The 27957-nt window shown below is 44.2% G+C and overlaps 1 protein-coding gene across 3 annotated transcripts in view; it reads left to right on the top strand.

Moving 5' to 3' along the window:
• The window catches only part of LOC138566184 (mitogen-activated protein kinase 14A-like), a 191808-nt gene that overhangs the window by 57713 nt on the left and 106138 nt on the right, over positions 1–27957 (top strand). For all 3 annotated transcript variants that reach the window (XM_069643222.1, XM_069643221.1, XM_069643223.1), the window contains exons 2-4: positions 12939–13068; positions 19120–19178; positions 21367–21478. In XM_069643222.1, coding sequence (XP_069499323.1) covers positions 12939–13068; positions 19120–19178; positions 21367–21478 — 301 coding nt within the window. The remainder of the gene's footprint in view (positions 1–12938; positions 13069–19119; positions 19179–21366; positions 21479–27957) is intronic.

The following is a 27957-nucleotide window of genomic DNA, read 5'->3' as shown; positions in this document are numbered from 1 at the left end:
TTCCTCTCTTTCCTCGCTCTCATTGCTTCACTCGTCTGCTCCATTCTCTTCATGTCTTTCCTTTCCTCTTCTCAATCCTCTGTCCCTCGTCACCCGTCTCACCCCTCTATTTCCTCTCCTTCCATCTCTCCTCTCCTCCTTCTCTTGCCCTTTGTCTCTATTCACACCCATCTTCTCTTTCCTCTCCTCCTCTGGTCTCATTCCTTCACCCCTCTTCTCCTTTCTAACCTTCGACTTCCTTCTCTTCCTTTTCTCTTACCTAATTTCTCTTTCATTCTTCGATAACATCATCGTTTTTTTGTCACTTTCTTGTTTTATTCCCCCTTTTCATTCTCTTTCCATAGTTTTCTCCCCAATATATGCAGCCCTCGACTCCGTTGTGTCCCTGTCTTTCCTCCCTTTATTTTCTCTTTCTCTCGTTTCCTGTTCTCTATTTCATTTGAATATTGCTCTCCTTTTTTTCCTCTCCTTACCACATCCCATTGCCTCGTGCTTTTCTCCTTACTTGCTTCTCCCCTTTTCGCTCTCACCTTTCATCATTAATCTGCTCATCTGCTTCGTTAGTAATTCCTGTGCCCTTTTCTCTCAAGTATTTTTCATGCTCCAATTTTCTCTCACCCCGTAGTTCCTCTCGATATTTTACCTCCCTTTGCTCCTGCATTTTTTTGTTCCTTCATTCCCCTTGCTCGCCTTTCTTCCTCTCTATGTTCTCTGTTTTTCTTATGCTTTTCTGGCTCTCCTCCCTACCCCCTCTCCTCTTTTCTTTCTCTGCATAACACAGCTTTTCCCTATTTATCTCTCTTTTTCATCAATCTGCTATTTTCTCTCCTTCCAAGTTTCCTTTTCTCTTTTATCTCCCTCTCTCCATCGCTTTTTTTAACCACTTTGTTTTCTCACTCTCTTGTCCTCTCCTACTTTTCCCTCTAGTCTCACTTGTTACTCTACTCCCCCGCCCCCCACCCCTCAACCTTACTTAATCCCCTTGTTCCTTTCTCTGTTCTCGCACCTTTGGTTTCACTCCTTGAACAGACTGGTTTATTTATTCATGCATAGTTTGTCGGACACACGTATCCGACAAACAATACATAAATAAAACCAGGTTTGTTCAATTGTGGGCTCAGTTCTCGAATTTGCAGCGTACGGCCCCCATGTTCGCTGACGGTCAAAGACGCCTCAGTGACATGGGCAGGGGGTTTAGTTTAGTTTATTTATTTGTAATGCGCACTGAACCCCGAGGTAACTGGGTGCCAGAATTTAAGAGGGTGTTACAGGCATACAAAGGATTAACAACAAACAATAATTGCAGGTCGACCAGTGGTTGCAGTCAGGTCAAAGGTTGATACAATACGGGAAAGAATACAGGTAGGCCAAAAGACGAACCACCGGAGGTTCCAGTTTAGGCGACCGTACCAGGCTGATAGTGTTACATATAGACATACAGCAGGATTGAGCAGGCACATAAGTTTGTGAAAAGTAAGTTGGTCGTCCGTTTACTTTGGCTCTGAAGGTCCAGAACGAGGGTTCATTTCTGATGGTGAGGGGGCGGGCATTCCAATATTTGGCAGCTAATCTAGCTCCTCCAGCTCTTTTTAGTTTGAACCTCGGGATAGTGAGGCAATGAGAGTATAAAGCTCTGGTGGGTCTGGCTGTTTGGTGTTTGTTGATTTTATCTGACAGGTACTTAGGGGCAGAGTTTGTCAGACATTTGTGGGTAATGACTAGTGTATGGAGGGATATTCGATCACGTACCAGGAGCCAGTGGGCATCATGTCTGAAGCCGGTGATGTGGTTGGATCTGGGGATGTTCAATGCAGATCTCAGGGCGTTATTTATTAAGACCTGGAATTTAAGGTTCCGTTCAGAGGTGCCTAGAAAGAGTGTGTTGCAGTAGTCGATCTTGGAAAGTACTAGGGCCCTGGCTAGCGTAATGCAGCTGTTAGGTGACAGAAATGATTTGCAGGACTTAATCAGCTTATTGGTGAAGGCATTAGGGGAGGCGGTGGCATTCACTTGCTTCTTGAGTGAGAGGGTAGAGTCTATGTTTTGATTTCCTTGGCAACTTTAATCAAATTCCCATCGATGTTGAAGGATGTGTATTGTGGGTCTAATTTGTTTAAACGTATTTGGGATCTGACGATCAGCTCAGTCTTCTCATCATTGAGGCATAGGCTATGGTCTGCCATCCATGCCTGAATCTCCAGATATATGTCATTAATCAGTTTGGAGTCATCTTCATAGCACCCTGTCAGCGTAATGAGAACTTGGGTGTCATCAGTGTAATTTGTATATGTGACACCCACGTTGTCGAGACAGTCAAAGGGGAGCTTAGTGAAGATGTTGTAAAGTGTCGGAGAGACACAGGAGCCTTGCGGCATGCTGCAATAGATGGGAATTGGGTCAACTGAGGCTGAGGGTGCGAAGACCCTAGAGGTTCGATTGGACAGGAATGACCAGGTAGAATGTTTCCAGGTAGATGCGTTACTAGAGAAGACAGCTGCTATGGTGTGATTCTGCCCACAGGCAACAAAGGAACTGTAACTTTGTCTTCTGACCCCTCGTGGGGGGTCAGGAGAGGAAGTTACAGTTTGAAGATGCTGCAGTGTGTTTCCTGCAGGCATCTGTGACTGACAGAAGTGTCAGCCAGCCACAGCATCGCATTAGCGTGACACAGTGACTGGCTGGCACTTCTGTCTGTCACAGCTGTCTGACTCAATCATGGTGACGGGATCATCTCCTGTCGCAGCTGCAGCCATGGCGGGCTAAAGACCCACCATGGCATGGTGGGACCGGGGGGCCTGGGCAGGGCCCCGGCTCAGTCTCCCTTTTTGGAGACTGCCAGGGCTCGGCCCCGGCCCACTTAAAGCACTGGATATACAAGAATGGATCACCATATCTATCGTTAATAGCAGCTTGTATAGGCCCATATTACCAAAGTACTGTGAATGCAAGCCGACGTCCAAGGCCAAATGATAATGATGTTATATAGCACCTAAGCTTAAGCGCTTTATATAGAACAAATGTACATATGATATCACCCAACCTGTGTTGGTACTCATTTATCAACCTCAGTAGGATGAAAGGCTGAGTTGGCTTTGCCAGGATTCGAATCTGCCACCTGCAGATCACACACATCACAGCACTGAACGCTCAACCCACTGAGCTATTTTACCGGCTATTGCCATCTTACTGGCAGGGAAAGCAGCACACTCAGACAGCATCCCCTACTCTGGGCACTCGTTACCTCATACATGCAAACAAACATCCTGAACAGAATGCCTGTGGGAAAGATAGACACATTACAACAAAGCATTCATTTTAACACAGTTAAATCAAGGGCCACGTTATGTGCTATGGTCAAATATTTCTATACTTTACACAAGCTTTTAGGCACAAGGATTTTGTCAAGTGACCGAGGACACCAATATGGAATGTCTTGTGATGATATCGTGGTGGTCAGTCAAAATGTCGAAAAAAAAAGTCAAATGCCAAAAATGTCGAAAATAAAATGTCGAAAAAAGTTGCATTTATTATTTTTTTATTTATATGTTTTTTTTGGGTTCGGTAAGTAAAAAAAAAGGGGTAAAATAAAAAAAGAGGGGTGGCGGTTGAGGGGAACCCCCCCATTTAAAAAAAAAACGTATTGAAAAAGAAATTCGACTTTTTTTTTCGATATTTTTTTTTCAACATTTTGACTTTCGACATTTTTGTTTTCGACCAAATCACTATAAACCGATGATTGTAACATAGACCATGGCAGAAAACAACCTGCTACAACTGCAACCTGTGAAAAGCACAATACATAGTCCGAAATTAATGCTTATTCTACTCTAAATGCTTTTTGGAAGTTTTTGTCTGCATTATGAATTTGAGGTGTTTAAGAAAAGACTAAATCAGTGACTCACCCCCTGAAGTGTGCCTGGTAAAAACCTTTAATGAGTCTAGCAATTATTGTATAGATTTCCAGAAAGACAAATTATTTGTTATTCTTCTTCTTTCTTATTTAGGGTCACTACTCAAAGTGTTAGACTTGTGGAACCCCCTGCTTTTTTAAGAGGCCTGAATAAGAAAGCCAGACACTCTAGAAACAAAGAGCCACATGGCACTGGCCAGAACCAAGGAGCTTCAAGCAAAAAAGAAAATACATGATTTTATGATATGATATGATATGATATGGCATTTGTAACGCGCCTATACACAAGTGTTTCAAGGCGCGACGAGGCAGGGAGGGGGGAACAAGGGGAGACAGACAACGATCCTACTAGACCAGGTGTCATTCAGATCACGCAAGTGCATGAGTAAGGGGGACGGGAAAAGTGCAAGGGGGAAAGGGAGAGGGGAAAGTGCAGTACAGGGTTAGTAATGAACAAGATAAATAATAAGGGCCAGCTGGTGGTGTCAGGCTTTCTCAAATCTGATGTTGTCCCCGGAAGCTGCTGAACCCCCGCAGTCCCCTTTGGATGCTAACCTCTTAACTGGTATCAAACAGTTCAGTTGAGAGCACCCCCAAGGGAAAGGGGGAAAATGGGACAAAATAATAAACTTCAGGTTTTGCTCAGCTTCTTTATCTGTCAACCTGTTGGTGAAAATAACAACAAATTCACTTTAGTCACTAACCTTTGAATTCCTTGGCTCTGACTTCTCGTTATAATATTAAGTAAATAAACACGCCACCATACCTGATTATCCTCTGTGAATAACTTAGAGGACGTGTGTGTGAATTCAAATGAAGAAAACAGAAAAATAGAGTCTCAGATGCTCTTACTAATTTCTTCAATTCGGTTGTGAAAAAGCTGCTAATCTCTCTCAGTTTAATGAGTTAATCTTCAAGCAGTTCCAATGTCATTTACCCAAACAACCCGCTGGAAATATTATACATGTAGTTTGTATTGATGATTTCTAGCTGCTTCAATACCAATTCCAAAAATGACACTCTGGCTATTCAAGTTAAAATGGTTTGTTTCCTGAATATATAAAAGTGTTCATTAATTGGATCTTTTGCTGGCAAAGATGATCGCTCATAAAAGAAGCGTTCTTTTAACCAGAATATGCGCATGCGTGAAGATATTGTTTACTCCTTCTAAAATGGAAGCGCACAAAAACAAGGAAATGAGTTCAAAAATGAAACTGGCATGGGCGCATGCGTAAATGAATAGTATTCCACTCTTCTTAATATGAAGTGTTCAAACAGGAAGGAGAAAGTCCTCAGTTCCGGACACTAATCCTTGAAGAGGCAGCCCAGTGATGATCACGCGCCAGGTTAGAATGTTAGTAAATTAAACATAACGCTTCAGAGTCGCGTGGCTACCACACTGTCACTTGCGCAGACAGTGTAAGATTTCTAACGCTAGTCCGACGCTAATAAAAGCACTGTTGCCGAAAAAGGGTACAATACTCAATATTTTATACGGCCGAAAAAACACACGACGCTAAAATGATAAACAGACCTCCACACTCCAACTAGCCAATTGCAAAAAAATGTGACGCAGTTCAGTAAATTTAAATACAGTTCTAGAAGTTCAAAAATAGATTCATGAAAGAACGAAATGAACTACTATTTTAACAAAAACTAATAAAAACAGGAACAAGTTAATTAATGGAATTAATATTTAACTCCTGCTTGAAAATCACAAAGATCCATAAAAGATAATGAATTCACTTAGCTTGCTTCTTTCTTTCACCGGAACGTTTTCTAAGTTTCTTCTTAAATCTCCAACACTTTCCAGAACCAAAATAACTAATTTTAGGCACAAGGGCCTAACTAAAGTTTTCTAAATCTTAAGAGCTTCAAACATAGGACCTTCCAGCTGGGCTTCTGACAATGAAAGGCGGTTTAGAATGTTCCAACAATGCCTTTCTGTTACTTCTGACCAATCACTGATCCTTTTGGAAGTCTCCATTTTGACTTGGGAAGCTCTCCACACTCTGCACAGAAAGTTAAGGCCCAAACCATACTTTATGTTAATCATATCCTCATTCTACCACATTCAACCAAATCCCATGAAACCTGACAGTACCCCCCCCTTAATGCCCTGTCCCAGGGCCAACTTTAGAAGGATACTTTCTATGAAATTTTGAGACTAATTGTGGTGCATGCACATTCACCTCGTCTTCCCATGTACGTTCCTCAGGTCCGAAACCTTCCCAGTCTATTAAATATTGTAGTTTCCCTCTTAACCTCCTGGAATCTACAATTCTTTTCACCACAAACTCTTCGGATGAATTCTCTAACTGAACTGGTGAAGGTGGATGTACAACTCTAGTCCCCGGAATCACAGGTTTTAATAGACTAATGTGAAAAGTTGGATGTATTTTCAAGGAAGTAGGTAGTTTTAACCGTACTGACACTGGATTGATTATCTTTTCTACTTTAAATGGACCTACAAAACGTGGAGTAAATTTGTTTTTGCCCTTAATTCTCAAATGTCTCGTCGAAAGCCAAACCAAGTCACCAACCTTATATTTAGGACCCAACCTCCTTTTTTGATCTGCAAATCTTTTGTACTTCTGTTTACTATCGAAAAGTACCCTTTTTGCTCTTTCTAAATTTTTTCTCATAGTTTTTAATCGAACCTCAACTCCAGGATTTTCTGACTCTTCAGTAATTTCAAAACTTAAAAACCGTGGGTGAAAACCTCTTCCAAGATAAAATGGAGACATGTTAGTTGAATCTTTAGCACAATTATTATAAGCAAATTCGGCAAGCCAAATCAAATCCACCCATTCTTCCCCTGCCTGTAGATAACACCTCAAATACTTCTCCAGTTCTTGATTTACTCTTTCTACTTGTCCATTGGTCTCGGGATGATAACCTGATGATAAACTGACTTCCACACCCAAATCCTTACAAAAAACCCTCCAAAATCTAGAAATAAATTGAGGACCTCTATCTGAGATAATTTGATTAGGCAGACCATGCAGTCTAACTATTTCTCGCAAAAAGACTTTGGCCAAATTGTCTGCAGTAACCTCTCCCTCCATTGGAACAAAGTGAGCCTCTTTTGACAAGAGGTCCACCACAACTAGAATAGATGTACAACCCTTGTCACAAGGAAGATCTGTAATGAAGTCCAGGGAAATTGTATGCCAAGGACGAGGTGGAATAGGCAACGGCTCCAACAACCCGACTGGTTTTCCGGTTTGACTCTTCATTTGAGCGCAAATAGCACAAGTTTTTACAAAATTTAAGATGTCCTGACGCATTTTTTCCCACCAGAAGCTCCTCCTGACCAATTCTAGCGTCTTTCTAAAACCTGGGTGTCCGGACAGCATAGATTCATGACAGTCTCTTATTACTCTCTCTCTCAATTCCAAAATAGGTAAGTAAAGTTTATTTTCAAAGAACGGCAATCCTTTCTCAATTTTTCGAACCGGATCCTTTCGGACCCATTCCTCCATTTGTGCAATTGACATGGACTTTCGAACTTCTTCCTCAACATCCTCAATTTTCTGTATTCCGGCAGAAATAAAACAGCATGGATCGATAATGGATATCATCTCCTTTTCTGATTCCATCTCACTTCCAGGAAATTGACGTGATAAAGCATCAGCCTTTCCATTAAGCCTACCTGGCTTAAATGTCACTACAAAATCGTAATCAGCAAAGAACAATGACCATCTTAACTGCCTTGGTGTGAGAGTCTTGGCTGATTTCAGAAAAAGCAAATTTCTATGGTCTGTTAACACAGTCACTGTATGTCTTGCTCCTTTTAAAAAATGCCTCCACTCTTCAAAAGCAAACTTGATTGCCAATAATTCTCGATCTGAGATCGTATAATTTTGTTCTGCCATAGAGAATTTTTTAGAATAGTAAGCCACTGGATGAAGGTTTCCGGTCTCTCGATGTCTCTGAGAAAGAACAGCCCCCATGGCAAGATTCGATGCATCCGCTTCTACATAAAAAGGCTGAGATGGATCTGGATGAATTAAAATAGGGGCCGAACTGAACCTTTTCTTTAATTCTTGAAATGCCTCCTCTGCCTCTGTCGACCACACAAATTTGGCACCTTTCTTTAAAAGTTTTGTTATGGGAGTAATCAATCTAGAAAATCCTTCAATAAATCTTCTATAAAAATTCGCAAAACCTAAAAAGCTTTGAATTTCTTTTACTTTCGTTGGTGTTGGCCAATCCGTGATGGCTTGAACTTTGTTCGGATTCATCTCCAATCCCTTGGGAGAAACAATGTATCCTAAAAATTCCACTGAATTAGTATGAAACTGAGATTTTTCTAATTTAGCAAACAAATGATTCTCTTTGAGTCTTTGTAGAACCTTTTCCACATGAATTTTATGCGACTCTAAATCCTGAGAATAAATCAAAATATCATCAATGTATACTACTACGAATATATCTAAAAAATCTCTTAAAATTTCATCCATAAAGAATTGAAAGGCAGCTGGAGCATTGCATAAACCAAAAGGCATCACCAAGTACTCATAAAGCCCAAATCGGGTTTTGAATGCCGTCTTCCACTCATCACCCTCCTGGACTCTCACCAGATGATAGGCACCACGTAAATCTAGTTTTGAAAAAATTGTGGCTCCCTGGACCTGATTCAAGATTTCCGAAATTAGAGGGAGAGGATACTTGTTTTTGATTGTAATTCTATTCACAGCTCTATAATCAATGCATGTTCTGAGAGACCCATCTGGCTTTGGTACAAAAAATAATGGAGATGCGGCTGGAGATTGAGAATGACGAATTAAACCTTTAGCCAAATTTTCTGCAAGGTACTCTTTAAGATAATCATTCTCCTTTTCAGTTAATGCATACACTCGACTACTTGGTAAAACCGCCCCGGGCTCCAAATCAATTTTACAGTCAAAACTCCTATGTGGAGGTAATTCTCCTGCCTCCTTTTCATCAAACACCTCCTTGTACCCTTGATAACACTCCGGAAGATGTCCTAACACCGCTCCTATATTATGTCCTGTAATACCTGCATCAGTCAGAAAAGAGGAAACTAAACCTTGTGTTTCTTCCCTCCCAGGATTACCTTTCAAAAGGCAATTTTCTAAACAGAAACTAGACTGTAATTCTACCACTCGTCTACTCCAATCAATGTGAGGATTATGCAAGGTTAGCCATGGCATGCCTAAAATTATTTTCAAAATGGGTGTATCAATTAAATCAAATGAGATTTCTTCTCTATGACCTCCAAGTAATTCCATAACCAAGACACCAGTTTCATGAGTTATAGGACCTGATGAAAGAGAAGTTCCATCTACAGCCCGAACTTGTTCCACAACTTCCTTCCTCACTAGTGGTATTCCCAATGCCTTAGCTACTCCCCAATCCATAAAGTTCCCGGTGGCTCCTGAATCAATCACTACCGGTCCATACCCTTTCTTTTCCTCCTTCAAATACAAGGATACATTTACAGTTATATGTGGAACCGCTGACTGAACTGTATTTGCAACCTGCTGTGCTTTTCCTCCGGCTGATGAACATTTTTTGGGTGTAAAGGGACAATTTCCTAAAAAATGACCGCCCCTACCACAATATAAACACAAATTATTCTCACGCCTCCTAGTTTTTTCCTCTTTTGATAAAGGACCTTTTATTCTAATTTGTTGATCATTCACCCTTGGTTTCACTTCTTTACTACCCACCTCAAGCTTTGAACGCTCTCCTCTAATGACTGACCTCACCTCCCCCTGAGTACAACGACGCCTTTCTGCTTTCCTTTCACTTATACGGTAGTCCAACTGAACTACTAAATCAATCAATTCCTCACAAGAAGAAGGGCGTTGGACTACACTGGACAAGGCATCCTTCAACTCCTCCTTGAGGCCTCTATAAAAAAGAGATGACCTCTTCTCTGCTGGCCACTGGGATTCTAAAACCAAAGACCTAAACTGTGTGATATATGTAACCAAGTCTCTGTTTCCTTGACGCAAATCTAATAATTCACCATCAATTTCTAAGGACATTTGTCTTTTATCAAACATTTTCTTAAATTCTTCCATAAAAAGAGAAACATTTTTTAAAGATAAACTCTTCTGCCTGACCAATAAACCTGCCCAAGTAGAAGCCTCTCCAGATAAATAAGACATCATAAAAGTAACTTTGGAAGCATCAGAAGGAAATAGTTCGGGCCTACTAAGAAAGTGCAACTCACATTGGGTTACAAATGTCTGAAATTTACTTGAATCTCCGTAGTAACGCTCTGGAGCTGCCAAAGGTACTGGCATAACTAATGCCCTAAAACCTCCCTCTGCCCCATCACCTCTACCCACACCTCTCTCCTCACCAACCCTTACCAATTCCGGGGGAAATTCTTCTCTCCCAATTCCCTGCGTCTGTGCCATTTTTTCACTTAACTCATCTACTCGTTGTCCTAATTTTTTATTCTCTTGATATGCCACCTTTAATTCTTCCTGTAATTCCCTCACTAAAACACTTAACGCTTCCATTGAGAACTCGGGGTTCATGACAGCTTAGGAGGACTATTTTTTATGGCCTTTCATACTGTCAGGCTTTCTCAAATCTGATGTTGTCCCCGGAAGCTGCTGAACCCCCGCAGTCCCCTTTGGATGCTAACCTCTTAACTGGTATCAAACAGTTCAGTTGAGAGCACCCCCAAGGGAAAGGGGGAAAATGGGACAAAATAATAAACTTCAGGTTTTGCTCAGCTTCTTTATCTGTCAACCTGTTGGTGAAAATAACAACAAATTCACTTTAGTCACTAACCTTTGAATTCCTTGGCTCTGACTTCTCGTTATAATATTAAGTAAATAAACACGCCACCATACCTGATTATCCTCTGTGAATAACTTAGAGGACGTGTGTGTGAATTCAAATGAAGAAAACAGAAAAATAGAGTCTCAGATGCTCTTACTAATTTCTTCAATTCGGTTGTGAAAAAGCTGCTAATCTCTCTCAGTTTAATGAGTTAATCTTCAAGCAGTTCCAATGTCATTTACCCAAACAACCCGCTGGAAATATTATACATGTAGTTTGTATTGATGATTTCTAGCTGCTTCAATACCAATTCCAAAAATGACACTCTGGCTATTCAAGTTAAAATGGTTTGTTTCCTGAATATATAAAAGTGTTCATTAATTGGATCTTTTGCTGGCAAAGATGATCGCTCATAAAAGAAGCGTTCTTTTAACCAGAATATGCGCATGCGTGAAGATATTGTTTACTCCTTCTAAAATGGAAGCGCACAAAAACAAGGAAATGAGTTCAAAAATGAAACTGGCATGGGCGCATGCGTAAATGAATAGTATTCCACTCTTCTTAATATGAAGTGTTCAACAGGAAGGAGAAAGTCCTCAGTTCCGGACACTAATCCTTGAAGAGGCAGCCCAGTGATGATCACGCGCCAGGTTAGAATGTTAGTAAATTAAACATAACGCTTCAGAGTCGCGTGGCTACCACACTGTCACTTGCGCAGACAGTGTAAGATTTCTAACGCTAGTCCGACGCTAATAAAAGCACTGTTGCCGAAAAAGGGTACAATACTCAATATTTTATACGGCCGAAAAAACACACGACGCTAAAATGATAAACAGACCTCCACACTCCAACTAGCCAATTGCAAAAAAATGTGACGCAGTTCAGTAAATTTAAATACAGTTCTAGAAGTTCAAAAATAGATTCATGAAAGAACGAAATGAACTACTATTTTAACAAAAACTAATAAAAACAGGAACAAGTTAATTAATGGAATTAATATTTAACTCCTGCTTGAAAATCACAAAGATCCATAAAAGATAATGAATTCACTTAGCTTGCTTCTTTCTTTCACCGGAACGTTTTCTAAGTTTCTTCTTAAATCTCCAACACTTTCCAGAACCAAAATAACTAATTTTAGGCACAAGGGCCTAACTAAAGTTTTCTAAATCTTAAGAGCTTCAAACATAGGACCTTCCAGCTGGGCTTCTGACAATGAAAGGCGGTTTAGAATGTTCCAACAATGCCTTTCTGTTACTTCTGACCAATCACTGATCCTTTTGGAAGTCTCCATTTTGACTTGGGAAGCTCTCCACACTCTGCACAGAAAGTTAAGGCCCAAACCATACTTTATGTTAATCATATCCTCATTCTACCACATTCAACCAAATCCCATGAAACCTGACAGGTGGCAAGTGCAAGATAAGTGCAGACAAGTGCTGGGAAGGGGGGCTGTAGGGATACAGAGACAGTCACGTAGTGCAGGGTTTGCCAGGAAGGCAGTGCAGGGGAGAGTGGCTGGGCCAAGGACCGAGGTCAGTGAGAGTGGCCCAGGTGCAGGTTCAGTGCAGTTTCAGTGATTTAGCAGGGGAGAGGGAGAGAGAAAGCAGAAGCAAAGAGGAAGGTTTTGAGGTGCTTCCGGAACCGGAGATGGTTCTCCTCAAGTTTCAGGGAGGCAGGAAGGCTGTTCCAGAGGGAGGCCCCTGCTGTGGAGAGAGATCTCCCCCCAATTCGTTGCTTGGAGAAGCGGCTGACCCTGAGGGAGTTGGAGGCGGAAGAGCGTAGTGCTCGAGAAGGAAGATATTTAGGAAGGGAGAGTTGAAGGTAATTTGGCCCCAGGCCCCAGAAGGCCTTGTGGACAATGCAGAGGGTTTTGAACTTAATCCTCGCAGCCACAGGGAGCCAGTGTAGCGATTTCAGTCCTGGAGAGATACGGTCCCTGGGCTTGAGGCCAAGGACAAGTCTCACAGTCCTGTTCTGGATGAGTTGCAGAGGGCGGAGAGTAGAGGCAGGCAGATTTTTATTTTAGGGGTGGCAAGGGGGACATGAGGGGTCGCATGTGCCACCCCTGGTGACCCCCAAATGACATCCATAACAGAATGTACTCTGCACTGCAGGGCCAAGGTGGAGGGATTGCTTTGAAGTGCAGCCTTGTGATCTTGGGCAAACACTATACAGTCTGCATTCTTAGGCTCCAAATGAATGCATTTCTAATTCCAGCATTCTTGCCTTTCACCTCTCTCCTCTTGCCTCCACTTAGCTCGGCCAAAGACCAGGCCACCGGGGAGAAGGTCGCTATCAAGAAGCTTTACCGCCCGTTCCAATCCGTCATCCACGCCAAGAGGGCGTACCGCGAGCTGCGACTGCTGAAACACATCGACCACGAAAACGTAAGGCCTGGCATAAGCACCACCTTCTCCTTTATGTGACGCCGGCTCGTGTTTTTCATAACGTAGTGGAAAGCGTCTACTGTATATGTCATTTTAATAATAATGTCATGGTATTCTATATAACTTTATGTCTGGTCATCGTACCACTAAAAGCTGTAATAATACACCCTTAGAGAGTGAGGAGTCATTACTGCTGGGCAATGACCGACCGCTGCAGGTAAGTTGGGGAACGGTCATGACCGCAAATGATGTCTCCTCCAGAGCTCGCTAAGGCTGTAAGCACAAAGCGGCAATGGCGATATGGAGTTTGGAATTTTGGTGGTCAAGAAAACAAATTTCAGCCTTAAGCATGAGCGGGGTGGTAACGGCCTGGCCCCGAGTTTAAGAGGGTCCTGGTGCTGTTACCACCCGTTCCACCCTGTGGAACCGGTTCTTATGGCTGTTAGCACCCTTTGTTTGCAATCTGGAATCTCGGGTGCTGATAGTTATGTTTTTAGTACAAATTAACGGGACGCCACTCAAACAAAAAAAGGACTCAAGATGCCCGCCGCAGAGCTGGAATATGCTTCCAAGGTGGCCCGGGAAATGAATGAGAAGACGGAGGGGGAAGCAGCCATCAATCCGAGCGACCGGATTGGTTGCTCTTCCCGCCCCGGGTGCTAATATTTTAATAGTGAGGACAATAGATATGCAAAAGTTGTTAGCAAAGTAAACATGCAACATTGTATGAGGCTCTCTACTGAGAAGGTAACCTGGTTTGTGGGACTGATGCCACCCTGGTCACACACAGCCATGTTTTAGCTCACTATGCTTTTCATAGAGGAGAGATCTCCATTTGCTGATGCATCGGGTCCCACCCACAAGGGCAGTCCAGCAGCGGGGAGTGAGGCCAGGCCTAGATGCGCTGCTTCTTGCTTCGTAAACAGCAAAAAAAGGGGGAAATCAGTGTTCACCTAATTTCTGTGATGTTCAATGTTATGTTATATGCTACGAGCAGTGCTGGAAATGGAAAAAATCTGGTGGGGGATCCCACAAGGCCCAGGATGGGGCGGAGTTTTGGGGGTGGGCAGTGTCTCCGGAGGCGGGTTTAGCGGGGCGGAGCTGGCCGGTGACCTCCGATCAAAGGAAATGTCCAAAAATAATAGTTTAAAACAGCACAATTTCTTTCCTGCCACTTCTTTTTCAAGCTATATATCAATTCCACTTTAAACCACTTCCATGTTGCTGGTGCACACGAAATATGATATCATTACCACTCCCCACAAACCCCACCGCCACCCTCGCACCCTCCCACGCACAATACAAACCCCAAAACACATGTGCCTGCTAGGGTGGCCAATTGTCCCGGATTTCGCGGGATTGTCCCGCAATTAGGGACTCTGTCCTGCAGTTTGCAGAGTGGCTGTGCAGGACGCAGTTTCATTGGGACAACCTGCCTCCAGCACAGCCACTCTGCAAACTGAAGTGGCCATGTACACAACAGCACGGCACTGCCGCCTGCTGCTTTGTTTCTCTGGGCGGCTCCACAGCCCTGGCTCCTTTTGAGCCTGTAGGTCGAGCTGTAAAGCTCTGACACCTGGCTTTATTCAGATGCCAATGCTTTATTCCTGGGGTCCTGAAGCTCATGTTTGCAGTTAAAAACGTGACCATCACCTCCCAAGGACAAAACATTTGCATTTCAATTAAGCCAGGAATTAAGAGCCATTAAAAATATTTACATTAAAAAAGGGGCTGGTCAAATGTGAATGATGTGATGTCATCACTGCCTTGTGGGCAAGTGTCCTGAGAAAGACTATCAAAGAGTTGGCCACCCTAGTGCCTGCTGTTTAGGGAAACGTGCAGTGCAGTGCAGTGCACTAAAAGTGCAAGTTTTTCATCCTACACTATTTTAAAATGAAACCGTTCTGGATCGGTTTCATTTAAAATAAAAGCAAAGGAACGCAGAATTTTGCATTCAAATCAATGCCCTGTGCGAGCACTGAGCACAAAGAGTAACCTACTCTGTGCGCACTGTCCTAGCACAGAGCAGAGTAGATCTGCCGGCCCACGAGGGTGGGGGCTGTGCTGCTCTGAGCAGACTGTTCGCGGGCCCGGCTGTGGTGCCTGCATGAAGAACTCGTCGTGAAAGTGCAGGACAGCCTTCCTTAAGAAGGTCTGTTCCGGTGTCCTGCTGTTGTGGATACATAGGGGGGCGAAGCCAGAAGAGCGCTAATGGCGGCAATGAGCTGCTCCGTCCCCCTACGCCATGCCATTGCTGGATTGTTTTTTTTTTTTTCTCTCCTCGAAACCCAGCTGGAGAGCATGGGATTGGTGTTTGGGCCGCTGACTCTGGCCGGATCCCGAGATCTGGCTTCACATCTCGTGCCGGATCTCGGATCCGGCGAGAGCCGGCCCAATGACCAGCACTGGCTACGAGCTCAATTTGAAGTAAATCTCTTTTTCTACTTCACCTGTCACGCAAGCAGCAATGTGCAAGAAAACGAGACGGGGAGAGGAGAAGGCCTCCAGGGTCTGGGGGAATTGAACCAGTAAGGCAGATAATCAGAAAAATGACACATCTGCAACTTCTCAAAAAGTAGTAATTTGACATAATAACTAGCAACCTTGTGCTGGAGGGTGAGAAGGCAATATTTCTGTTGTTATTAACCCATTGAGTGCCAAGGACAAGTATGCTTGTCCTTTTTGCATAGACTTGCATAATAGCCTGGCAGTTATGATTACTTTTGAGGCAAGCAGGTGGGACAGCAGCTCGAAACTCGATTCAAGCCAGCATCCATGGGTGTGCGGAAGTCACTGTGCCTTATAAGAGATGCTGACTGGCCCTAGGGGCAATCCGAACATTCCTCAACAACCTAATGAGTTTGTACAGGCCTGTACGAATGAAGCAGGGTCAGTCGCATGTCAAGCAGCCTGACTGTTCCCCAGCCCCACTGTCCTTCTATAGGCAACACCAGTATTGTTGAAGCCATTTCTGCTCCCATTTAGGTCAGTCAGGTGGTGCTTCATTAGCTGGTATTTTGTGTAGGGTCTCTGTGAACCCTCCTCCAAATCCATTTGTTTTCTAAGCGTGTGCCCCCTATAACTCAACCCATCAAGTCAATTTAAAGGACCAGGCAGAATGGTAAGAGCGCCCCACTGGAGCAGAAGGTCACCTCCTGAACCCTGAGTCCATTGAGAGTGCGGAGGACAGGACTGGTTGGGGGACCAGAAAGCCCGGGGGACGAGGATACACTCCACCAGAGGAACTTTGGATCCATGCCATTGCAATCAGGCCCCCTTCTGCCAAGTGTTAGGGGCTGTTAAGAATACAAAGGGTCTATATAGGGGGTGCAGTGGTTTATTGGGGGGTTTGGTCATCCATGTAGCTGAAATTGTCTACTTTTCACATGTTGTGATGCAGAGGCAATGTCGGGGTGATGAAAGGTCTCATATTTAAGGGTTTTTGTTTTTATTATCGAATCATGTTCAGAGTCTAGAGTTTCTAATGTTTGGAGGGAAAATGGTTGATATGATGGCGTGGTCCCGAGGCATAATGAGGAGGTGGGCTGTACACATTGCAATACTGTTCCATATGTATATATCATAAAATCACTTCGGTTCCATGTATGTTGTGTGTCAGTTCAGCGCAATCCCCTTTTTTTGTCCAACTGCCTTCATACTTTATCTGGTGTGACGAATCTGGGCCATTTGTCCCTTATCCCCAGAGGGGAGCCACCCTCTTTGAGGCTAGGGAGGTTAGACCGCTAAGCAAGACCCTCCCCAGGGGTCTGGGCAAGTGGTATGTCCCTGGAAGTGACTCCGTTCTTGGGGACAAGGACTCTCGTTTTATGATGGAACTCCCGTTCAAACCACCTCGTCCGCTTACATGGATATTGGAAAGACTTTGGTTTCCCCTGTAGAGTCTATATTCAACAAAGATCTGTCTTTGTCTCTACTGGCTTCAGGTAATGCTGAACACTGCCTGAATACTATGGTCAAGGAAAACGAACAACTCTTGTTGTTACAATGACGTGCATAAAGAGAGAGGGAATTGTGCCTGGAGGAGAGACTCCCATGGAGGGAGTAGAACAGCCGCTATCCATAGGTGATTGTCTGTGGCAATGCCATCCTGGTGGGGCAGAGTCACGTTGAGCCACAGAGCAGTGTTGGTGTGTGTGAAGAGAGACCCACTAGCTGGAGACTGGACAGGGAGTGTCTTGACCGAGGAAGAGGCTCTGGTCAGGTAACGAGACTCAATGGGAAGACAACCGTCTTCTCTGGTGGTGCGACCACTGACAAACAGCGCTGAGCCTAGAGCTGTGCAATGGACGCTGAGACCAGAGACTGGAGAGAAGCCAGGAACCCTGAGCTCCACCAAACAAGCACCTGTTCTGCTGGAAGTAGCACAGTCTGGAACACAGCCGCTGTTGAAGTGAGACACCAGGAAGGCCTGGACCTGTTGGTTATACAGAGTGCGGAAATGACACAGGTTTAGAAAATAGTGGGAAAACGTAATGAATATTGCATGTCATGGGTGGAATAGTCGCCAAGAGTATGAGACTGTAAGCAAATTTAGCAGGTACACGTCCCCACGAAAACAAAGCGAAAAAGTTACGAACATCGCATGTCACAGCTGGAAGAGCCACCAAGTGTGTGAGAATTTATCGGGCACACGGCCCCATGAAAACAGAGTGAAATAGATTGAACATTGTATGCCACGGTTGGAATAGCCGATCAGACGACTTAATATTGCAATTGAAAAGAAAGATATCCACGAGAGAACCACAGGAGTGTGGGGAATTCCCAATAGCCGAAGGTTGGAGTCTGAGAGTTGCCTTGCCGGGTAACCCTGACGGGATGTGCACAATGGCATATGAAGCCCGAGAAGAATACCAAAAGAAACGGCTTTCTTTATCAATGGGGAACGTGAACCCCATTCCAGAGGATATTTAGAATTTCTACTAAGAGATTCTATCCTAATATTGTGAGAAATATACTGTTGCACACTAAAAAACGGTGGGACTGAGAGCAAATCTACTACCAGTGGGCCAGGCAGAAGCCCACACCGGGGCTGTTGTGCGTGTCTCCCCTTTTCCTTTAGTTAGGTATTTTCAAAAGTGATAGGGCCAGTTATTGGTTAGGTTTCAGACAGAAGGTTTGTACTTTGGACTTGACGTACACCCTTAGATTTTGATTTGCAAGGTAGGGAACTTGCCTCATAGCAATAGGGCAAGTTAGGCATGTTCCTTTTAATTTAAATAAAATCCATTTGATCATGTCCATAACTTGTCTAACATCTTCTTCTGGTTCGCCACACTAGTTCATGTTTCTGCCACTGTTACCTGCACTCATGTAAGGTGCCTACATTGGGTCTTCCCAGCCAGCCATACTTGCCTATGTTTTCTGCTGCATATGGTTAATATACTTGCCAATGCCACTTGTCCTAATGTAAGGTGCCCTGCTCTGGCACTGCCCACCTAGCCATACCTACCTATGCTTTCTGCTACATCTGGTTAATGTGTCTACCACTGCTACTTGTACTAATGTTGGATGCCCTGCATTAGGACAGGCCATCTTGCCATGCTCAATAAAATAAATAAATAAATAAATAACATACTTGCCTATGTATTCTGCTACACCTATCTGCCACTCCTACTTGTACAAATGTTAAATGTCCTACATTGGTACTGCCCGTCCAGCCATACTTAACTACGTTTCCTGCTACACCTGGTTAATGTGTCTGCCACTGCTACTTGCACTAGTCAGACACCTTCCCTGGCACTGCCCAGCAAGCCATATTTGCCAATGTTTTCTGCTACATCTGGTTAATGTTTCTGCCGCTGATACTTGTACTTGTGTCAGACTCCCTGCTCTGGCACTGCCCAGTTAGCCGCGTGTGCCTATGTTTTATGCTTTATCTGATTAATGTGTGTGCCACTGCTACTTGTGTTATTATTGTCCTGTTATTGTGTATATTGTGCACTATCTTTGACTATGCCCGCCTCCATTTAATGTGTCTGCGTCTTCCATATAGCGCTTCTTTCTCACGCCGCCTTATCCTTCGCTCCGCAGGTCATCAGCCTCCTCAACGTCTTCTCTCCAGATGACTCTTTGGAAACATTTCAGAACTTGTGAGTAAAAACAGCCCAAATAATGCAATGATGGCAGCTTCTGCAGATGGGAGGAGAGAAGGAGTAGAGGATTGGGGGGAGGAGAATAGCTGAAATGATCACTCATTGGGTGGTCTACCAGCTGCAGAGGTCTATCTGTAGCCTTCCAAGATATGTGCCTATCTCCTGGTTGGTCCAGGTAGCCTCCCATCCTTCTGAGGATCATAAAATGAGTAGGTGACAATTAACCACCCCCACATGTTACCACGCGATATCAGACCTCCCCTCCCTTCCTCCAAGCACACGATACTTGGGTGTCTACTTTGATCAGGCTCCAAACCCTGTTGATATTGGTCTCGCTTCCCTGGAACAGTTACTTCATAACTTCACCCCGGTGCTTGCTTTCTGGTAGCGGGGCCGAGCGCAAGGCTACTTTTCAGAAGTGTGCCACGACCATGATAAATCTAATCAAATTAAACGTAAAAATAGTTATAGAAAGCCACTACAATGAAAATGGAATTCATTAACTTCAATTACCAGTGAAAGGCTATGGCCCCCGTGCCCATATGGGGTCAGGAATGGTTGGGGGAAAGACTGAATAAAAGCACAATATGTAGGGATGGGGCGAACCATGTCATATGTCGCAGGGGTGGACATAGTGTGCAAATGTTGCTGAGTTAAGACTCTTACCCCAACCTCCCATGGAATATTCTTAAGAAATATCTCACTCTCGGGTCAGCAGAAAGTAACTGTACTTCTTAATTATCCTTCCGAATACTTGCAATGGTGGGCTTGCTTGGCAGGGCATCTTTGGGGTCCGAGTGGCACAGGAGTCAGATGGTGATTTGGAGCAGTTTTCCAGCAGTGCCTTGGGTCACCGTTCCAGCCACTATTAGTTTGAGATAGGCAGTACTCTGCGTATCTCACCCAGCCATATTGCAGGCTAAGAACAGTCTCAAGGGGCGAGATGGAGCAAACACAGTAGATGGAAGTGCCTCCTTCTTTGTAGATGGGAGGTTTTGGGGTGTCTTTCCTGGCGTCTGTTGAGTATCATTTCCAGGTCGTTCCCCCGCCTACGAGTAAGAGGGTTCTTCTGAAGGCTCAGATCCTTCAATGGAGTCACCCTTCTATCACCAGATGGTATACATCAGGGTTGTCCAACTCCAGGCCTCGGGGGCTGGATCCATGTCGGATTTTCAGGATACCCTTCATTAATATCCATGAGATAAATTTACATAAAATGATTCTAAATGAATGCACATGTGTTTTTATGAATATTAGTGAGGGACGTCCTGAAAACTCATCAGGACTCCTCTGCCCTTGAGGCCTGGAGTTGGAGAACTGTGGCATACATCTTAATTGTTTTCCAAGATCATGGGCTGGGGGGTAAGAATGTCCACAAACTAGTGAGTGTGAGTTTTCAAAGCTCCTCAACTCAACTAGGATCTAGCTGATCCTCATGTTCAAGACCCTGCTGGTCCGCTACAAGGCCAAGGTCGGACTGTAGACACTGCAAGCTTTTCTTGATGGCCCTAAGCAGAGTCAGGGAGCACTGACGGAGCCCATTGCAAACTTGCGTTTCCATGGTGCAAAAGGCAGTGGTAAAATACAGGCACAGGACAGGGGGCATGGCCGAAAGCACCCAGTGTGGAAAAAACACAAATTGAGGAAAGATGACTGCGTGCCTCTGCCCGTTTCTTGCCACAGGCGATGGGGCACAACCTTTACTCTTCTTTTAAAGGGGGAAATGAACCCATAGTTCCTGACTATTAATACTTTGTCTTCTGCCTAATTTTCTATGAAAAAAATCCATCTATTCTATTTTCATAATTTTTGTAGGCATTTTTCTTGCTGCACTTGCCCTCCATTTTGTGAGATGCTTTCAAGTCTTTAAAGAGGAAGTGACATCACAGGAGGAGAGGAAGTGCAGTCTGTAGCTCCATCACAGCAGCTAAGGGTCAAAGTAACAGGTTGCAGGCAACTACAAGTCTGAAACGGGAAGAAAGCAACAGGACTGGATAAAGTGGCGATGCTTAGAATGAGGACACTTCCGAACTCTGCCCCCAGGAGACTTGCATGCGGATTGAAGCATGTCGGGGCCGGAAGCAGCGCACCCGTGGACCCTAGGCAGAGATGCCAAGCACTGGCGGTGGTTGGGGCCCCAGTCCTCTTTCCTTCTCGTGACCTCACCCTTGATTTTCCATTGCAGCTACCTGGTGATGCCCTTCATGGCGCGGGACCTGGCGCAGGTGATGAAGGTGCAGCGACTCACCCACAGCGCAGTCGTCTATTTCCTCTACCAAATTCTACGGGGGCTCCAGGTGAGTGGCGCTAACCTGAGACAGTAGGTGTACCCCCAACACCCAGACCCTTCCCGCCATATGCTTCAACAATTAAAGCAATTCATAAGAGTCTGCATGTTATGTTTGACCCAGAAAATAAATATGCGTTGGTAAATATTAGGGCTTTGTAACAGCTGTAGAAGTTTCTAGGAACTAAATACAACTATACAAATTAATAAATAAATACAATTAGGGCTTTTGGCTCCATAGCCCATTTCATACATATCACACAAAAAACTTGCCTGGTCAACCTACAGCTCTCGCGAGTGACATGTGATGACGTAATGTGCCTGCTTGGGTGGTGAGGGCTAGTCTTGGGAGGAGATGAAACCCATGGCTGCATAATAGACACATACCTTTTGGTTCAGGACCCCCACATTTCAGACAGCAACCTAATGAGGTTTTGGGTCTTGCCATGCTCGAGCAAGGGGCCTTGGGAGAAGCTAACCTCCCATTTCAGTCACTGGACCATGCATTCAAAGTCCCTTTTCCATGTTTACATGCAAAAAAGAAAACATTGCAGATCCGACTGCAATTCACAAAGGGACCTCTGAAATGACACATCATGGATGCACACATAAATATACATTTGGGGAGGGGGGGTGGGTCTCCGGCTGTTTTGTTCATTTCGATCTTTCAAAATAAGATGTACGCAATTGTCCTCTTCCTGCATTTCTTCCCAACAGGTGCAAGGAAATGCACAATTCCCAGAAAGTGCATTGCTGATCCTTCTGTGCATGTTTCCAGGCGGGGACACCAGAAGCAAAAACGAATGCTGTCCCGATGGATTTCGGCCCTTTTTTTCAGGGGCTGGACTTTCTTTAAGTTACCTTAGGGAATTGTGTATTGTGTCATGCAGCAGTCAAATGTTGCACCCTGCATTTCTGCAGCTTCTGTGGTCATGTGGAGTAAGACGGTGGTTGTAAAAGCAAAAGGAAATATCAAGGCTGAGTACCCCAAAAGGAAATACATCAAACACGGGCTTTTAAAGATTCACAGATCTTTATTCTAAGACTGTACAGTTTACAAAGAAACAAAGTCAGATCTGATATAGATAGATATCTGGCCCTCAGTACATCACAGCCAATACCAGCCCTTTCGTTGTGAGAAGTGACAGGTACTGGACATCTAAACAGTTCCACATTTTATACGTTTCCAATCACAATGTCCAGCCCCCCTACTGGTTAATGATACTCGGTCTAAGGTTCGTGCCGAGTTCACTTCTAGTTTGTCCAACTAGATGCATGTGGATCATTTTCAGTTTGTACAAAAACAAGTCACAATGGCAACAGTGTATTCTCGGATCTAACATTAAGCCTAAACTCATGTCCTATACAATGTAGTTCAACTAGTGTCCACGTTCAGTATTTAGACCGCATTGTAGTTGATGTGTGTCCGTGGATCAGGTTCGTTGGCGGAGACAATCCTCTATCTACAAGTCAGGCTTGGGACAAGGTCTCTTTACTTAACCCAAAGATTCGGCCAACGGACAGTTATACATTAACTTATGTACACAATTTAGGACCGCTCAGTTACAAGCAGGAAACACTGTCCACCATTTTAGAACACAGAATTACTTTGCAGTAGAAATCAAAATGGCAGATGGACCCAAAACGGCGGCTAAGTCGATCTAATATCGGAACTTTGCAACACAGATTTCTTCACAGAGCGACTGGGCTTAGGCCAATATATACAATAAAGGAGGCACAATATGATATCCCGTTTAACAAACCCTCCCTTTGGCCTAAGCCAAGCGCTAAACTACTTCTAGTCACTTTACGAGTAACTCCACGTCTCAATGTCCATACATCCTGAATCACTATCGGAGATGTCAATTGCCATGAGGTCAGATACTGAGATTCCCTTCAGCACAAATTCATTAGATATTTTCTCTGGGGCGTATACCTTGTTTCCTAATGTACCCATCGCTTGTGCACAACATCGTCCTAGCATCGAACACATACCGGAAGACACTGTATCCAACAACAAAAGAACAACAGAATACCTAAAATAATCAGCAAGACTGAAAGTAGCTTCCAACCGCAAGATCGCAGGAGGTCCCAGAACCAAGCGCTAAAATCCCAGTTTCCCTTGAGAACATGCAGATTTTGAATTTCCCTAAAAGATAGTTGGGGAGGAATCTGGCACGAAGAAACACAGCAAGCGGATCCCACTAATTTACATACCACACCACGTTCAGCCAGAATGACATATAATGCCATCCGGTTCTGAAGTGCTACTAACCTTATTGCTTTCTGTTCTAACGTCATATTCTAGAGTGTGTCAGTGGTCCGGTTGATGGTCTTCTCCAGTACTCTTGCTAATCTCCTGATATCTTCAGAGTTCAGTATTTGCCCCCAAAATGGCACAAAGGATTTGGCTACATTGCCCATAACTTGTGCTGAAGTATCACCATTCTCGTCCCGCCGTGGACGAGCCTTTGAAATTTCTACAGTGCTAGCAATGAACACCCCGGGTAACAGAATCCCTAAAATAGCAGGTTGCCTGCCAATCCCTGGGTAACCATGGAAATGCTACATTACCGCAAACAAAGTAGACAGGTTTGCCTACATACAAAGGTCTGTCCTCACTAGTCAAATTTGCTATGTTGGCGCAAACCCTGAAATACCATTCCTTTGTATGCAGAAAGAAACTGAATCGGGGCTGTGGTTGATAGTATAAGAAGGTGGCGTGACATCCCTATTGCCGATAGGAACCATCTTAAAAGAAATCAAAGATTGAAAAGGACGGGACAGTCTATCAGAAGGCCTAATAGAAGCAATGTTAGGCTTGCATCTATTCGCAAAGAGTCAGCATCCCAGGGGCGTTAGAACACATTTCTCAAAATCGTTCAAGTTAGTTCCATCAAAGTTCCTCGAGATGCTATCGTTCCATCGGCCAAAGAATAGTGCCCATAGAGAAGCATAGCAGGCAGTTGTCAAAGGTAAAGGATGAATATATCAACCCAGCCCCTTATCCCCGTGTTGCGGTAAATGTGAACAGACCCAACAATTGGACTTATTGAAAATGGCATGTGTAGCATTCATAATGAGTAATAGAGTATTGTTATGGTAACTCTGTCTGTGCTGAGAGTCTCTAGGAGCTAGAGTGTGCAGATGCACAGAAGGTGTAGAAACAGTGGGTACATTTTCAGTGGGTAACACATTTACAAGAGGATGTACTTCCTCCAGATACCAGAATCCTAAAGCAATGACTATTGTAAAACCAGTTAACATTATCACAAGACAACAATACGTTTTCAGGGCTCACGCGTGCGATTGTTCATTTTCACATCCTGTCACACAGTCTCTTATCTGTTCCTTACGAGTGGGAGCAGTTGCAGGCATTGTCTCTTCAAACGAATGCATCAAAGTTAATTTTGCTGGCGACCTCCAGGCTGAGCGTCTTCTTAGTCCTTTCACAAACCCTAGCCAACAGAATCCCCTTATGTACAAAAGATCATGCCAAAGAGACAAGCCCTTCAATGATTTCCTTGATGGCATAGCCGAACCGTGCAGTAAGTCTACTTCCTCGGACGCAGATCGTAACTTGTGACTCCTGGTACTGAGTGATCTGTGAACAATGTGTCGCCACTTACGATGGAAGCAACGAATTCAAAACAAGATCTGATGCAAGATTCGGAACAAATTTTAAAGACGGAACTGTTGGAGAGTGTGGAGGTGAAGTGGCTGTTTCCCCAGGCCCCACAGGCTCAGGGACAGTCTCCGACGCACTCTTCATGCTGTTTACTACTTTGTGATCGTTGGTTGCAGTATTGATGAGGGGTTCTGCGTCTTCTGTAGTGTGTGGCACAGGGTAAGGAATCCTCTTGATGTGAGATGCATGGATCCAATGCTTCCTGCCTTCCACTCGCACCGCCGTCCGTGTGACCAGGAGGACTTGATGGGGGCCCCGCCAATGAGGTGCAAGGCAAGAAGACCGTTCAAACGACTTGGTGAGGACCCAGTCCTCTGGACGTATGCTGTGACCTGGGCCCTCGAATTTTACAGGTAAAGCCTCTCACACCTGGTGATAAATCAAATACATATTTTTAGTTAACTGCCCACAGTAGTCAGAAAGAAGTACATTTTCAACCTTGCGTAGAGAACGGGGCTTCGGTAAGTTCCAAATGTTAGCTGGCCTACCCATGAACACCTCAAAGGGTGAGAGCCCAGTCTTAGTTTGAGGGGTCGTCCTCATAGATAATAATGCATCGGTAAGGCGTCCAGCCATTTCAGTTTGGTGCGGGCACACGTCTTAGCGAGCATGTCCTTGATGATGCCGTTGTGCCTTTCTACTAAACCAGCACTCTGTACATGTCTAGCCGAATGGAACCATTTATCGATCTGTAATCCTGCGCATATCTGCAGAATTACAGCAGCGATAAATAGTGTGGACTATTGTCTGACCAGATTACTCTTGGCAGACCAAATCTAGGAAAATATTCCTTCAGCATGGTCTTCGCTGTGGTCATGGCTGTGGCATCTTTGACAGGAAAAGCTTTGACCCATTTACTAAAGACACAGATAACAACTAGCACGTATCTGTGGTTATTACAATGCTCCATTTCAATAAAATCAAAGTGGGTGACCTCAAAGGGGACAGAAGGTGGACCAAAACTACCCCTAGGAGTCGATGTGCCATTTCCCACATTATGCTGCAAACAAATCATACACCCTGGAACGAAGTGCTCAGCTACCTTAGGGATTTTATCATTTACCCACACATTTTGCAACATTTTGGTGACTTTTCATGCACAGATATGGGTGGGACCATGAGCCATAACAACCATCATCGTAATGTATGCATCAGGCAGTAACCACTTCCCTTCTACTTTGTCCACCCAACACCCATCATCATCATCCAATTTTGCCAAACCCTCAGCCCATTTCTTAGATTCCTCTAACGTGGCATCAGCTTGAATGTTTTTCACAGTTTCAATACCCTTACCAAAGTACAGGCATTTGTGGCTTCCCTTGAAGTATACATTTCTGAAGAGAGATAAGTGGCAGTCTGTTTGGCTATCTGGTCAGTGAAAGCATTCCCTTTTCCTACAATATCTATAACCTTCTGATGTGCCGTGCATTTCATAACTGCTAGCTGAGTAAGGAGTGCAAGCGCTGAGAGTAACCGTACTATCAAGGCGCCATGCTGGATTTTAGTGCCATGTGAGGTCAAGAAACCTCGTTCTGCCCAAAGTCAGCCAAAGTTGTGAACCACCGCACAGGCATACTGACTGTCAGTATATATGTTTACTGTAAGCCCTCCGGAAAGTTCACAAGCTTGGGTCAATGCTATAATCTCTGCGGCCTCCGCAGAGTTTGCGTGATTCTTTTGGTCTCCACGACCGTGCTCAATGTGGTGATTGCATAAGCAGCTGTGGATGTACCATCCGGGAGTTTGAAGCAGGAGCCATCACAAAATAGCTCCCCTTGTGGGTTATTCAAAGGAGTATCTTTTAGATCGATTCTGTCTTTTGTCTCTTGCTCTGTAGTGTAAAGGCAGTCATGTGACTCTTCATCACTACAAGCAGTACCTTGCGGGAAAGGTAAAAGTTCAGCTGGATTAAGGACACAACACCTCTTTATTTGGATGTTCGGTGCAAACAAGATCAATTCATATCCCGTTAATCATGCGGAGGTGAGGTGTTGTGTTTGTGTTCTGTTTAATAGAACATCTACAGAGTGAGGTAGCATCAGGGTTAAAGCATGGCCTAGGACGATTCCCTCGCTCTGTTTTACGGATGCAGCAGCAGCAGCCACAGCGACAGCTCTCAAACATTTTGGCAAAGTGCATGCTACAGGATCAAGGGCGGAAGAAAAGTAGCCGCACGGCCCATTCTTCCCTCCATTTTCCTACGTTAATACAGCCAAAGCACATCCATCACATTCATGCACATACAACACAAAGGCCTTTTCATAGTTTGGTGTGGCCAAAACTGGTGCCGAGCACAATGCAGTCCTGAGCATATCAAATGCTTGCTGGTGATCCAAGTTCCACAGCAATGGCAAAGAAATGCCCTTCTTTGTCAAAGCCAACATTGGTTTAATCACTAAGGAGAAGTTTGGGATCCACTGTCTACAGTAAGAAGCCATTCCTATCAGGGCTCTGACTTCCTTCTGTGTATTTGGGACAGACATGACAGAAATGATTTTTATCCGTTCAGGCGTCAACCTTCTTCTCTCCTTTAACAGGAGATAGCCTAAATAGGCGACCTCCTGTCAACAATACTGACATTTTTTAAGTGAAGCTGTTGACGAGGAGAGGAAATTACTGACGGGCCCATTGGTCAGTACTCACCCTCGAAAACCAGTTATACAAGATAGCTGCACCATGTGAGGACAGAGTGCAGGATTCACATACTCCAGCAAGATTCAATAACCAAGACTCAATAAATTGGCAAAGGGAAGTCCGTTTAATGGTAAACACATTAGCAAATGGAAATCAGCAGCATCACA

This window comes from Ambystoma mexicanum, chromosome 2p (genome assembly GCF_040938575.1).
Source record: "Ambystoma mexicanum isolate Mex_15411 chromosome 2p, UKY_AmexF1_1, whole genome shotgun sequence".
In the NCBI taxonomy this organism is placed as follows: domain Eukaryota; kingdom Metazoa; phylum Chordata; class Amphibia; order Caudata; family Ambystomatidae; genus Ambystoma; species Ambystoma mexicanum.
The sequence above is the reverse complement of the archived record's forward strand: the minus strand, read 5'-3'. Positions and strand labels throughout refer to the sequence as shown.